Raw genomic sequence first — 15579 nt, 5'->3', positions numbered from 1 at the left:
TTTGCATATTTTTTTCTTTAAAGGATAACATTTTCACATGGGAATAGCTTTTGATTTATATGATATAGCCTATAGTAGACAATATGTGGTGTTCAATGCAGGCCTACATTGCATGAGACTTTTAAAAACATTTTACATTATGAAAGGCTTGCCATTAATCCATGACTTGGTCTGTAACACCATGGGCCAAATAGGTGACTGTAAATGTTATTGTGTTGTATGACGCAAGAAACCACTTTACAAAGTACAATGAATTATTATTACCATACAGAAAATTAGACAATGTAGGCTACCCCTCTGCCTATTGGTTTATTTGCGTATTCAAAATACAACCCTTCCCTTTTATTTAAGACAAGCTTTATACCTGACTAGCTTTTCAAAGACAGCTTGAAATGTAGCCTTCACGTTTTGTGCTCTTGTAGAAAGCAGTAATTCCCCATTGCTGATCTGTTCTTATCTATAACTGGGATAGTAACTCGCTAACGAGCAAAGAATAACAACAAATGTGCACACGCGAGGCTCTGATCTGAAATCTCGCAGGTGATTGAAAGACCATCAGTGAAGTTCAACCTCTTACGTCTCTGCGTGGCATGGCATTTCGTCTGCTTAGAGGGAACATTGTCATATCCATTCAATCTTTGTGAAGAGAAGCGAAAGCCATCTGCATCTTATTCTAGTCCAATAGCCTATTATTCAAGCATGTCATTACCATGATGAAGATAAGGACAACGAAACGTAGGCAATTTTATTAAACTGTTGCGAGTGAGGAAGGTATGAAGGAACAATAGAGAGAGAAACAGGAGGTAGCCTAATACCCACATCGCACAACATTAGCGGAAATATTAGGGTATGACACTTCCGGTTTTGCCAGGAAATACCAGGTTACCTTAGGAGAAAAGTGATTTATTCTCGGGATGGAATATTTTTTACGTGCCAGGAACATTTTAAACCGTAATAGTGACTACACACATGGATCCACTTTAGAGGAGGGTGTTTAAGAGCTGTGTGTAGAGATGATCAAACATCAGCGCAAAGCTAGGCCTATTAGAATGATTCATGCCCGCAAACTTTGACTTTGAAGATGGAGTAGCGTTCTGTGCATATTACCAACCCCATAGAAGCTTGTGACCAGACTGACACCAACTCACTCTCTGAACTGGTTTGAGTTCCAATCAGACTTGGGATTCCAATTCTCCCTCATTAGATTATTGTGCCAAAAAAAAGACTCACAGGGAATTTGCAGAGTCAAGGCTTTTATTGGGTAATTCTATGGACTCAAGCTACTCAAAATACTTAATTAAAGTATCATCAGTACTGCTGGCTGATCCAGCTGTCTGACCATTTTAATGAGCAGAGGGTTGTTCTCTAACCCCATGGGACCCTGTGTTCTTGTCTCCCCGTGTCTTGCAGGGGAAGTTTACGAGCCCAATCCCTGCGAGAATGGGGCAGCCTGCCTCAATGTTCTGGCCGACGAATCCTTCTCATGTGAGTGTTGCACTGGCTTTTCAGGACCTAAACTTGTCTTAATAGTGTGGAGGTTGGTAAGTGAGATCATAAACACTTGCTGAAATGACACGGGTGTCATCTGTGATTGTGTTTGCATGAGTACACTACCGGTCCAAAGGTTTTAGAACACCTACTCATTCAAGGGTTTTACTTTATTTGTACTATTTTCTACATTGTAGGAAAATAGCGAAGACATCAAAACTATGAAATAACACATAGAATCATGTAGTAAGCAAAAAAGTCTTAAACAAATAAAAATATATTTTATATTTGAGATTCTTCAAATTGCCACTCTTTGCCTTGAGGTCAGCTTTGCACACGCTTGGCATTCTCTCAACCAGCTTCACCTGGAATGCTTTTCCAACAGTCTTGAAGGAGTAACCACATATGCTGAGCACTTGTTGGCGGCTTTTCCTTCACTCTGCGATCCAACTCATCCCAAACCATCTCAATATGGTTGATGTCGGGGATTATGGGGCCAGGTCATCTGATGCAGCACTTCTTCACTCTCCTTCTTGGTACAATTGCCCTTTCACAGCCTGGAGGTGTGTTGGGCCATTGTCCTGTTGAAAAACAAATGATAGTCCCACTAAGCCCAAACCAGATGGGATGGCGTATCACTTCAGAATGCTGTGGTAGCCATGCTGGTTAAGTGTGCCTTGAATTATAAATAAATCACAGACAGTGTCACCAGCAAAGCACCCCCACACCATAACACCTCCTTCTCCAAATTAAATCAAATAAAATCAAACCATGCTTTACAGTGGGAAATACACATGCAGATATCATCCCTTCACCCACACCGTGTCTTACAAAGACACAGCGGTTGAGGTAACTCTGGGTCTTCCATTCCTGGCGGTCCTCATGAGAGCCAGTTTCAGCATAGCGCTTGATGTAGAAAATAGTAACAATAAAGAAAAACGCTTGAATGTGTAGGTGATCTAAAACTTTTGACCGGTAGTGTATCTCAAAACCCATCATGGCTCCGTACTTTGTTGGTGGTTATGTATTGAAGGCTTGCGTTGCGCGTCTGTCAGTATGGTGTCAATGGTTGCATATTTAACAGTTTCGCAAGTGGCGAGGTGTGCTCTCTGTTTAAATTGTTAAGTTGGTGTCCCGTCTGGCGTGTGGCAGCTTGTCTCCTTGACTTCTGCTGTGCCCACCCTTCCCCATCACCCCTACCTGCTCTCCTCATGGCAGTGAGACCCTTAATCCCAATTTACATGCTTCAGTCATCTGTACATGCCCATCCTAGACATATAACATTTTCTTGCAAATTTTCCTCTCTCCTGCTCTATTTTGTGCTGCCTCTTTTGTGCCTCCTTGCATCCCTCTCATTCACGCCATCTCTCTCTCTCCCTCCCATGTGTATGTGCTTAATGTTTATATACACATATGGCTTTAAAAGTCATGAAAAATTTAAATGTGTGAAGCTAGGTCTTTGACAAAACCACATGTTAATTAGAATGCAACTACTGTGACTTTTTAGAGAAGTGGAGAGCAGCAGCTGACTGGCATTTGCATATTATAACAGCTTTTACAAGACATGTTTGCAATCAATGCAATATTGCCTTTTCTCTGTTCTCTATTTATGTGGAATATTCTGCAAAGTGCATTTTTGAAACACAATAAATCCATTGTGGAAAGTATTTTCAGAATACTGCTGAACAGCACAATAGCTACTGTATGACATTTGGAGTCTGCCTTGTCCTTAACTCTCTGGGGAAGCTCTGTAGCATCTGACAGATTCAAATCAGATCAAATTGTGAAATGCTTACTTATGAGCCCCTAACCAACAGTGTATTTTACAAAAAATACGGATAAGAATAAGAGATAAAAGTAATAAGTAATTAAAGTGCAGCAGTAAAACATAACAATATATAGAGGGGGTGCTGGTACAGAGTCAATGTGCAGGGGCACTGGTTAGTTGAGGTAGTATGTACATGTAGGTAGAGTTTTTAAAGTGACTATGCATAGATGACAGCAGAGAGTGGCAGGGGTGTGGAGGGGTGGGGGAGGGCAATACAAATAGTCTGGGTAGCCGTGTGCCTAGATGTTCAGGAGTCTTATGGCTTGGGGGTAGAAGCTGTTTAGAAGCCTCTTGGACCTAGACTTGGTGCTCTGGTACCGCTTGCCATGTGGTAGTAGAGAGAACAGTCTATGACTAGGGTGGCTGGAGTCTTTGACAATTTTAAGGGCCTTCCTCTGACACCGCCTGGTATAGAAGTCCTGGATGGCAGGAAGCTTAGCCCCAGTGATGTACTGGGCCATTCGCATTACCCTCTGTAGTGCCTTGCAGTCGGAGGCCGAGCAGTCGCCATACCAGTCAGTGATGCAACCAGTCAGGATGCTCTCGATGGTGCAGCTGTAGAACATTTTGAGGATCTGAGGACCCATGCCAAATCTTTTCAGTCTCCTGAGGGGGAATAGGTTTTGTCGTGCCCGCTTCACGACTGTCTTGGTGTGCTTGGACCATGTTAGTTTGTTTGTGATGTGGACACCAAGGAACATGAAGCGCTCAACCTGCTCCACTGCAGCCCCGTCAATGAGAATGGGGGCATGCTCGGTCCTCTTTTTCCTGTAGTCCACAATCATCTCCTTTGTCTTGATCACGTTGAGGGAGAGGTTGTTGTCCTGGCACCACACGGCCAGGCCTCTGACTTCCTCCCTATAGGCTGTCTCGTTGTTGTCGGTGATCAGGCCTACCACTGTTGTGTCATCGGCAAATGTAATGATGGTATTGGAGTCGTGCCTGGCTGTGCAGTCATGAGTGAACAGGGAGATTCTTAGCTCTGCCTGGAATAAATGTGAGCTTTGAGACCTTGACATGTCATCCACATAACAGATGGGCTTGTAGGAGACTGTATTTGATGCACAAGAACAAAAACTTAAGAATGATATGTTAAAACACGGTGGGGGTGAATAAGCTCTGCTGTGCCTGTAACAAAAGATCTCCAAATCCCCTTAGTGTGCATGTATATTTGTCAACTGGCATTTGTCATCTGTAATTTTCTTTCGAAATTTACAACGATTTGAAATGATTCAATCACGAAATGGATGTATCCCATTGCATTAAATGATGCGTCAACTTCTGTTTGAATTCATCTCTAATACTATGCTTACACCATGAGGTAGCACAGCCATAACACATTGAATGTGGATACAAACACAATTGTTTTATTGCCATGTGTAGATGGGATGTTCCTCATTAAATTCACCTCAGGTAACTTTGCAAGCAGCTGCTCCAACATGATCTTTATGTGGAACGGACAGTGTTATTGAGCACCTCCAAGATTGGTTTCTCACGGAGACACTTCAAAGCAGATGTCGAAAACGTATTGATTGAAAGTAGAAGACCAATCTTTCACAATCAGGAAGTGGATGTGTGGCTATTGGCCTGAGATGAAATGGTGAAAGCATTCTTCTAGTCTGTCACAGAAATGTTTTTTCTTTGACCTTTTCTTATGCTCAGAACACCAATTTGACGCTCAATTTTACATTTGGTCTTTGGACACATTTGAAAATGTTATTTTTACTTGCAAATCATTATAATTCGGTTGCAAGATGTTTAAAAGACATGTAATGCATCCCTAATATGAGGCAGATGAGTAGTAAGTAACAGAGACTCAAAGCTCATTCTTAAGAGTGCAGTATGTTAATTATTTTACTAATGCCACATGTCAACGTAGCAGCTAGTGGTTTCTGGATGGCTTTACCCATCACTTCCACAGTGCTGAAAAGACTGGAAAATGGAAAGGATGAAGACAGGACTCGAGAAAGAAACAGAGGGCCATTGTTTCTTATTCTACTGGGTACAGCGAGGAAGCATCAAACAACCTTGCGTGTGTGAATGAGTGTGTGCAGGCGTGTAACTTGTGGGGGGGACAGCGGGGTCATGACCTTCCCCTATATTAGAGACAGACTAATTTGACCCCCTCAATAACAGACCATGATGAACTTGTTGGATTGGAAATCATTTCCCCACCGTAGCTACTGGCTTTCTGTGTTTTTAACAGTACACAGTACTACTAATTCATAATTTTATGATTGGATCCCCCCCAGCCATAAATTATGCTTTTGGTTTGGCACGTTACTCAGAGGCAGTGGCTTGTGAAGTAAAAGTTGTGCATGGCTTGTAAGGAGACGGAGCAATAGCTCCTATCTTTCTCTCTCCCGCCTCTCTTTTTAGCAAATTCTTCATTCTGTGAGATATTGTAAAAACTAAGAAGTACAGTCACATTTAACATGGTAAATTCATCATCATAAATAAGAATTATGTAGAAAAAAAAATATTTTTCTAATTGATAAAGTTTCTATTGCGAAGTTAAAAGATGTGCATCTCACGTGAGCACTATTTCTCAAAACAAGTGGTATTGGTAATGGTTATATTGGGCTCAATTTTGTAAGTCCAAAGACAATGTTGGTAGTATTTTAAACTTTAATTCAACTGGTTTTCTAATAGGTGAAATAATTAGAGAAGGGCTGTTTCTCTGAACCTCAGGCAGTAGGCTCAACCAAGCCTGTTTCTCTCCCCAAACAGAGACAGCAGCATTCACCTATCCTTATGTACAGTATGTTTAGAAAACATATCATGTTATTGCTCACTCCTCATGCTAATGCTTAAAGCACTCCTCATGTTAATAGTCACCCTAAGAATACTTCCAGAACCACATTTATGATTTATTTTAGTTGAGAAGATCAACATAAAAAATTGACAGAGATGCGTAGCAGTAAGCTGGTTTATTCATCCTTTGTGATTTTATTCTTCTTGATTTCAATATGGAAGGGAAACCAGGTACTGGTGTTTGTATGTACTGTTTCTTGATGAATTAAAGGTATTCTTATACCATATTTTTGTTAAAAAATAGAAGCAGTTCATTGAATTCATCCCCCATGATGAAAGGCGGGGCATGACTGAAAACATTTGTGAGGCACTGATCTAGCTAATGTTTAGCATAAATACAGATGGGCAACCCATAGCTTATTGTATGCTGCATCAGCTGGGATACAGGTGTTAATGCTTATTGCTAAATAACACACCATCCTTATAATATGGACTATTATGTTGTTCATGTTGCTCAATTTTGCAACGGAAAATTATACTCTAATGGTCTCACCATCATTTTATCGCAATTCATTTTGGAGTAGAAAAGTCACTAAGGCTGCGTTCATTATGAAGAAAGGTAATGCAACGTTCAACTAAACAGAAACAGAGCTGTTCTGAGTGACCAGTTGAAAAACTGGGAGGGGTTAGGTTGTGGGTTCAAAATGCACCGCTGCCCTTCAAGCTTCAAGCCACACCCACCAAACTCATTCCAACAACGAGCGTGACAGAAGATCCCACCACAAACGGACCAAGCAGCGTGGCCAGGAGGAGCAGACATCCTGGACATGGGAGGATGTATTGGACGGTAAGGGATCCTGGACGTGGGAGGAGATCCAGGCCGGAAAGTTGAAACTGGAGCAGCAGCAGGTGCACTGGGGTGGACTGGGGACAACAGCTGGACTGGGGACAGCAAGGAGTCATCAGGCGAGGTAGTCCTGAGGTATAGTCCTAGGGCTCAGGTCCTCCGAATGGTGAGAAGAGGGAACATACTTAATTTCACACAGGACACCGGATAAGACAGGAGAAATACTCCAGCTATAACAGACTGATCCTAGCCCCCTGATACAAACTTGTGCAGTGTAAATACTGGAGTCTGAGACAGGAGGGGTCAGGAGACACTGTGGCCCCGTCAGACGATACCCCCGGACATGGCCAAACGTGCAGGATATAACCCCACCCACTTTGCCAAACCACAGTCCCCACACCACTAGAGGGATATCTTCAACCACCAATTTACTACCCTGAGACAAGGCTGAGTATAGCCCACGAAGATCTCTCACACAGCACAAACTCGAGTGGGGCGCCAACCTTGACAGAAAGATCACGTCAGTGACTCAACCCACTCAAGTGATGGCATGGAAGAGCACCAGTAAGCCAGTGACTCAGCCCCCGTAATAATAGGGTTAGAGGCAGAAAATCCCAGTGGAGAGGGGAACCGGCCAGGCAGAGACAGCAAGGGCGGTTCATCGCTCCAGTGTCTTTCCGTTCACCTTCACACTCCTGGGCCAGACTACACTCAATCATAGGACCTACTGAAGAGATGAGTCTTCAATAAAGACTTAAAGGTTGAGACTGAGTCTGCGTCTCTTACATGGATAGGCAGACCATTCCATAAAAATTGAGCTCTATAGGAGAAAGCCCTATGTTTGCTTAGAAAATCTAGGGACAATAAGGAGGCTGCGTCTTGTGACCGCAGCATACGTGTAGGTATATACGGCAGGACAAAATCGTAAAGATAGGTCGGAGGAAGCCCATGTAATTCTTTGTAGGTTAGCAGTAAAACCTTGAAATCAGCGCTAGCCTCAACAGGATGCCAGTGTAGAGAGGCTAGCCCTGGAGTAATATGATCACATTTTGGGGTTCTAGTTAAAATTCTAGCAGCCATGTTTAGCACTATCCGATGTTTATTTAGTGCTTTATCCGGGTAGCCGGAAAGTAGAGCATTTCAGTAGTCTTAACCAGAAGTGACAAAAGCATGGATACATTTTTGGACAGGAAATTTCTGATTTTTGCAATGTTACGTAGATGGAAAAACAGCTGTCCTTGAAACAGTCTTGATATGTTCGTCAAAAGAGAGATCAGGGTCCAGAGTAATGCCGAGGTCCTTCACAGTTTTATTTGAGACAACTGTACAACAATCAAGATTAATTGTCAGATCCAATAGAAGATCTCTTTGTTTCTTGGGACATAGAACTTGCATCTCTGTTTTGTCTGAGTATAAAAGTAAATCATTTGCCGCCATCCACTTCCTTATGTCTGAAACACAGGCTTCCAGGGAGGGCAATTTTGGGGCTACACCATGTTTCATCGAAATGTACAGCTGTGTATCGTCTGCATAGCAGTGAAAGTTAACATTATGTTTCCGAATGACATCCCAAAGAGGTAAAATATATAGTGAAAACAATAATGGTCCTATAACAGAACCTTGAGGAACACCGAAATTTACAGTTGATTTGTCAGAGGACAAACCATCCACAGAGACAAACTGATGTCTTTCCGACAGATAAGATCTAAACCAGGCCAGAACTTGTCCGTGTAGACCAATTTGGGTTTCCAATCTCTCCGAAAGTATGTGGTGATTGATGGTATCAAAAGCAGCATATAGGTCTAGGAGCCTGTGGACAGGTGCAGAGCCTTGGTCTGGCGCCATTAAAATATAATTTACCACCTTCAAGAGTGCAGTTTTATTGCTTTGATGGGGTCTAAAACCAGACTGAAGGATTTTGTATACATTGTTTGTCTTCAGGAAGGCAGTGAGTTACTGCGCAACAGCTTTTTCTCCAATTTTTGAGAGGAATGGGATATTCGATATAGGCCGATAGTTTTTTTAATTTTCTGGGTCAAGGTTTGGCTTTTTCAAGAGAGGCTTTATTACTGCCACTTATAGTGAGTTTGGTACACAGGAGGCGTTTATTATTTTCAACATAGGAGGGCCAAGCACAGGAAGCAGCACTTTCAGTAGTTTAGTTGGAATAGGGTCCAGTATGCAGCTTGAAGGTTTAGAGGCCATGACTATTTTCATCAATGTGTCAAGAGATAGAGTATTAAAACACTTGAGAGTCTCCCTTGATCCTAGGTCCAGGCAGTGTTGTGCAGACTCAGGACAACTGAGCATTGGAGAAAAGTCCGTAATTTGCTCTCTAATGATCATGATCCTTTTTGTCAAAGAAGTTCATTAATTTATCACTGCTGAAGTGAAAGCCATCCTCTCTTGGGGAATGCTGCTTTTTAGTTAGCTTTGTTACAGTATCAAAAACACATTTTGGATTGTTGTTATTCTCCTCAAATAAGTTGGAAAAATAGGATGATCGAGCAGCAATGAGGGCTCTTCGATACTGCATGGTACTGTCTTCCCAAGCTAATCGGAAGACTTCCAGTTTGGTGTAGTGCCATTTCCGTTCCAATTTTCTGGAAGCTTGCTTCAGGACTGGGGTATTTTCTATAAACCAGGGAGCTAGTTTCTTTTGACAAATGTTTTTTGTTTTTAGGGGTGCGACTGCATCTAGGGTATTACGCAAGGTTACATTTTGTTCCTAAGTTAGGTGGTTAACCGATTTTTGTACTCTGACGTCCTTGGGTAGGAGGAGGGAGTCTGGAAGGGCATCTGGGAATCTTGGGGTTGTCCGAGAATTTATAGCACAGCTTTTCATTATTCTTGGTTGGGGTCTGAGCAGATTATTTGTTGCGATTGCAAATGTAATAAAATTGTGGTCCGATAGTCCAGGATTATGAGGAACAACATTAATATCCACAATATGTATTCCACAGGACAAAACTAGGTCCAGAGTATGTCTGTGGCAGTGAGTAGGTCCAGAGACATGTTGGACAAAACCCACTGAGTCGATGATGGCTCCGAAAGCCTTTTGGAGTGGGTCTGTGGACTTTTCCATGTGAATATTAAAGTCACAAAACATTTGAATATTATCTGTCATGACTACAAGGTCCGATAGGAATTCAGGGAACTCAGTGAGGAACGCTGTATACGGCCCAGGAGGCCTGTAAACAGTAGCTATAAAAAGTGATTGAGTAGGCTGCATAGATTTCATGACTAGAAGATCAAAAGACGAAAATGCTGTCATTTTTGTAAATGTACATTTGCTGTCGTAAATGTTAGCAACACCTCTGCCTTTGCGGGATGCGCTGGGATATGGTCACTTCTGTAACCTGGAGGAGAGGCCTCATTTAACACAGTAAGTTCATCAGGTTTAAGCCAAGTTTCAGTCAGGCCAATCACATCAAGATTATGATCAGTGATTAGTTCATTGACTATAACTGCCTTGGATGTGAGGAATCTAACATTACGTAGCCCTATTTTGAGATATCACAACCTCTTTCAATAATGACAGGAATGGAGGACTTTATTCCAGTGAGATTGCTAAGGCGAACACCACCATGTTTAGTTTTGCCCATCCTAGATCGAGTCACAGACACGGCCTCAATGGGGAGAGCTGACTTGAATACACTGACTATGCTAGTGGCAGACTCCACTAAGCTGGCAGGCTGGCTAACAGCCTGCTGCCTGGCCTGCACCCTATCTCATTGTGGAGCTAGAGGTGTTAGAGCCCTGTCTATGTTCATAGATAAGATGAGAGCACCCCTGCAGCTAGGATGGAGTCCGTCACTCCTCGGCAGGCCAGGCTAGGTCTTGTTTGTGGGTGAGTCCCAGAAAGAGGGCCAATTATCTACGGAGAGGCAGAAAACAGTTTTCAACCAGCGATTGAGTTGTGCGACTCTGCTGTAGAGCTCATCACTCCCCCTAACTGGGAGGGGGCTAGAGACAATTACTCATTGACAACACATCTTTCTAGCTGATTTACACGCTGAAGCTATGTTGCACTTGGTGACCTCTGACTGTTTCATCCTAACATCGTTGGTGCCGATGTGGATAACAATATCCCTATACTTTCTACATTCACCAGTTTTAGCCTTAGCCAGCACCATCTTCAGATTAGCCTTAACGTTGGTAGCCCTGCCCCCTGATAAACAGTGTATGATCGCTGGTACATTCTTTTTAAGTCTAATACTGCGGGTAATAGAGTAACCAATGACTAGGGTTTTCAATTTGTCAGAGCTAATGGTGGGAGGCTTCGGCGTTTCAGACCCCGTAATGGGTGAAGGAGAGACCAGAGAAGGCTCAGTCTCTGACTCCAACTCGCTGCCTAATAGGTGAAACCGGTTGAAAGTTTCTGTCGGCTGAATGACCGACACCGGTTAAGCATTCCTACAGCATTTCCTTCCAGAAGCCATTAGAAATTGCCCGGCTGCGGGGACTGTGCAAGGGGATTTATACTAATATCTGTACTTATTGGTGGCACAGACACTGTTTCATCCTTTCCTACACTTAAAGTACCCTTGCCTAACGATTGTGTCTGAATCTGGGCTTGCAGCACGCCTATCCTCACCATAAGGCGATCGTTCTCCTGTATGTTATGAGTACAGCGACTGCAACTAGAAGGCATAATGTTAATGTTACTACTTAGCTTCGGCTGGTGGAGGTCGTGTAGAACCATGTCCAGATAAAAAGTTGAATGTTGGGTGAAAAAGTTGAATGAATCAACTAGGCTCGTAATTTAACAATTGTATTTGTATTTAAAGTTTGTATACACGTTTGTTATTAAGGCACATGAAAGTGGTCCTAAAAAAAAGTTGACCTTCTAATGGCTCTCCTGTGAAGTAATGACCCGATATGTTTCTAAAAAAACAAGCCAAATCACAAAAAAGTGTCTGAACCCTTTTATAAAACTCCATTTACAGAAAAAATATTTACTTCAGAAATCGGAAAATTCTCTTTTAAAGGGCGAAGACAAATATGGCGTAATGCGTTGGCACCCAGGTGCTAACGTGTCTCTCTCCTCAGTGAATGAATAACATCAATGGATGAATCGGCAATAGAAACCAGAAAGAAACTGATAATTGTGCACATGACTTCAATTTAATTTCAATGAACTGAATCATGAGAATGAAGAGGGTGAAAGAGGGTCACTGAATTGTAAGAATTGTGGCAGCAGCACGTCCTGCTCTTGCACTTGCCCATGCACACACCAGCTCACACCCGGAGAAATACACCTCTTTTTCCATTCTACTTCGTCAGAAGAAGATGTAACTGGACTGTATTACTTACTATAACTCTAGTACTAATCAAATCAACAAATCAAATGTATTACACTTTTTATTATAAGAGAAATTAAAATTGGCGAGACCTACGTGTTGCCGTGTGCCTTTGCAGAATAATGCAAAACATATCCTTGACTAACTTTTCATGGATATATTTTCATGAATATTTCCATTTGTTTATGCATTATTTTCAAAGACATACCTTTATGCAATGCATTCTTTACAATTGGTTATGCACTGTTTATTAAACATATTTATCAAACGTTGGTGCTTACCTTTACTGCAAATCCTTTGACCTCTATTATTAATCGAATCTACAAATAAAATGTGTCAAATGTCTTGCACGGCAGTGAACACTATTCATAAATAAGTGTTACCATGGAGAAAATCGGACCTCTCTGAAATGAAATTAGATGGCTCTCCCTTCAGCAAAATATATTTTAACTAAACCTTCCATGAATGCTTGAAAGAAAACAAGTTAGCCTCCCCTGTACCCAAAATAATATACTAAACAAAAATATAATGTTTCATGAGCTGAAATAAAAGATCTGAGAAATGTTCCATTATCTCAAATGTGGTTCACAAATTTTTTTACATCCCTTTTAGTGAAAAATGTTCCTTTGCCAAGATAATCCATCCACCTGACAGGTGTGGCATATCAAGACGCTTAAACAGCACCTTGTGCTGTGAACAATAAAAGTCCACTCTAAAATGTGCACACAACACAATGCCACAGATGTCTCAAGTTGTGAGGGAGCGTGCAATTGGGATGCTGACTGAAGGAATGTCCACCAGAGCTGTTGCCAGAGAATGCAATTTGAATGCACAAAGATACCGAGACAAGATGCTGAGGCCCATTGTCATGCCTTTCAACTACCGTCATCACCTAATGTTTCAGCATGATAATGCACAGCCCCATGTCGTAAGGAACTTCGCACAATTCCTTGAAGCTGTAAATGTCCCAGTTCTTTCCATGGCTTGCATACTCACCAGTAATGTCACCAATTGAGCGTGTTTGGGATGCTCTCGGTCAACATGTACGACAGCGTGTTCCAGTTCCCACCAATATCCAACAACTTCACACAGCCATTGAAGTGGAGTGGAACAACATTCCACAGGCCACAATCAACAGCCTGATCAACTTTATGCGAAGGAGATGTGTCACACTGCATGAGGCAAATGGTGGTCACACAAGATCCACGCACCTATCTTTAAAAAAAAGTTATCTGTATTCCCAGTCATGTGAAATCCAAAGATGAGGGCCTAATGAAGGTATTTCAATTCACTGATTTCTTTATGAACAGCAACTCAGTTAAATCTTTGAAATTGTTGCATGTTGCGTTTATTTATTTTTTGTTCAGCATAATTAAAACAAAGTGGATAGCAGAGAACATGTCTACCGTTTAACCTCACTTCTTGGACAGACCAGAGCCTTAGTTTTAGAAACTGTTCTTTGTCCTGTAACCATTACATGGCAACGCAGGAATTTTAATAGTGCACAGGGCTGCGGGCCAGAAGGTTGTGGGTTCGCAGACCATCGTGGATAAGAGTAGAGTGGAAAGATCTCCTAGTGACACAGAAAAAAATTTAAGCCTTAACTGCTGGCTACTCTTCTTCCATGGCTGAACCTTTAATGCATTGGGTTAAATCAGGGTCACATAGTGTTTCTTGGTAGTCTCAAACAAATCTACTTTCAAACAAAAGTTTACACCTCACACACATGGTTATGAGCTTAAAAGAAGTCACCTTTACCATGTAAGATATAGATGCGACCCAGTCATTAATTTTAAATGTTCCATTGACATACTGCCTTGCAAAGTTCTTATCCCTTGCTTGCTAGATAGCCAACTACAGCTAACTTACAGTCATGTCAAACAGTGCAGCCAGAATGACAACAGTAGCTGCAATTGCATTTGTTTAATCTGTTTTCTAGTGACATTTATTTGGATACAACCATAACAATGAGCTAATGAGGCACAATTTCACCTGGCATTGAAAATGTGCTCTCTTCTCCGGGAACTGTTGTTCAGAGGAGCTAGCCAAAAACAAAGCAAACACAATCACTTCAAACTGACACTGGAAAGACTGCAAACTAGCTGCACTTTGTTTCATTTGATATTTTTTCAATTTACATTTCTTTGAGTATATCCATAAAGGTGATGCAAGGTGATTCATGACTTTGACTGGCTGAGAAACGCTGCCTGCCTGCCTGTCTGTCTTGTGTCAACTCCCAACACGTTCATTCCTATGGGACAGCTGGAGATCGAATTTGAATATTGAAACAATGTTACAACAGACAGCAAGGTTAATACAAATCTCTGCTCTTGAAAGCTAAATGTTAGTCTAAAAGAAATGTGAGATAATGTCTAGATGCTTTTCATAGTGGAGATCAAGTTTATAAATTGCCTGTCTGTGCTGATGAGACAGTGGATTGCACAGTCAGATGGAATAGAGTAAATAGGCATTGTAACGTCCTCGATTTAGTCGGTGGATTCAGGATTAGAACTACCCTTTGTATAAACTCTGATAAATACATCATGGGCAAGAAACATATTACAATTGTATTAAATCAATTATAGGTGTAGCAAGCTATTAAAGTTGACCTCCGGTGCTCCTTGTCATCTTTGTGCTCACCTACTCAAACTGAACAGAACATAGGCTATAGGCTAAATATTTTCGGAAGAAGCCTTTGACTCTCCTCCTGAACTGCCACTGTAGGTCTACACAGCACAGCCATTGGTTAGGTAGCATACACAAACGTTTTTGATCAGCAAGAGCAGAGCAGGCTGGGGCTCAGGGTTGGAATATCCATTGCAGTGTGTAATGCCGCATAGTTTTATTTACATCATCCCATCTTAGAAATACTGTAAATAGATGTATTTATTTTTTCGTGCTCGTGGTTAGGCTGGTAGTTAAGAGTAACATGTTCTATGTTGTGTGGATAGTGGAGATTATTTATTTATTTGTAGAACAATATGATTATACTCAACAGTGAACCATTATATTTTCTTACAGGACTACAAGGCCAATAGGCCTACGGTGGCATATTGTACTTTTTTTAAGAAACAATGTCTGAACTGGGAAGAAATGTGATAAGGAGAGAAATATCTTATTATTTGGATGTTGTTATCTTAACCAAAGAAAACGATGCAAAGTGCTATCTTTTATAATAACATTTTAATTGTCTGTCACTGTTGCTGAATTTCATGTGGTATTCATTAAAAGTTGGTCTTCAATCCCTTTATTTTCACAGAAGAGTAACCTCGATGTAGGCATAATTTGACTTAGTAATTGTCTGCAATTACAAAAACTACTGTAAATCATCGTAATTGACTTAGGCTACATTTTCAGAC

General features: G+C 41.5%; 1 protein-coding gene across 1 annotated transcript in view; it reads left to right on the top strand.

Moving 5' to 3' along the window:
* The first annotated feature begins 713 nt into the window (after window positions 1-713).
* Window positions 714-15579, top strand: part of LOC120063523 (EGF-like repeat and discoidin I-like domain-containing protein 3) — a 249839-nt gene continuing 234973 nt past the window's right edge. The window contains exons 1-2 of the mRNA XM_039013893.1: window positions 714-735; window positions 1411-1545. Coding sequence (XP_038869821.1) covers window positions 714-735; window positions 1411-1545 — 157 coding nt within the window. The remainder of the gene's footprint in view (window positions 736-1410; window positions 1546-15579) is intronic.

Source organism: Salvelinus namaycush, chromosome 18, assembly GCF_016432855.1.
Source record: "Salvelinus namaycush isolate Seneca chromosome 18, SaNama_1.0, whole genome shotgun sequence".
Taxonomy (NCBI): domain Eukaryota; kingdom Metazoa; phylum Chordata; class Actinopteri; order Salmoniformes; family Salmonidae; genus Salvelinus; species Salvelinus namaycush.
This window is presented reverse-complemented; position numbering and strand designations above follow the sequence as displayed.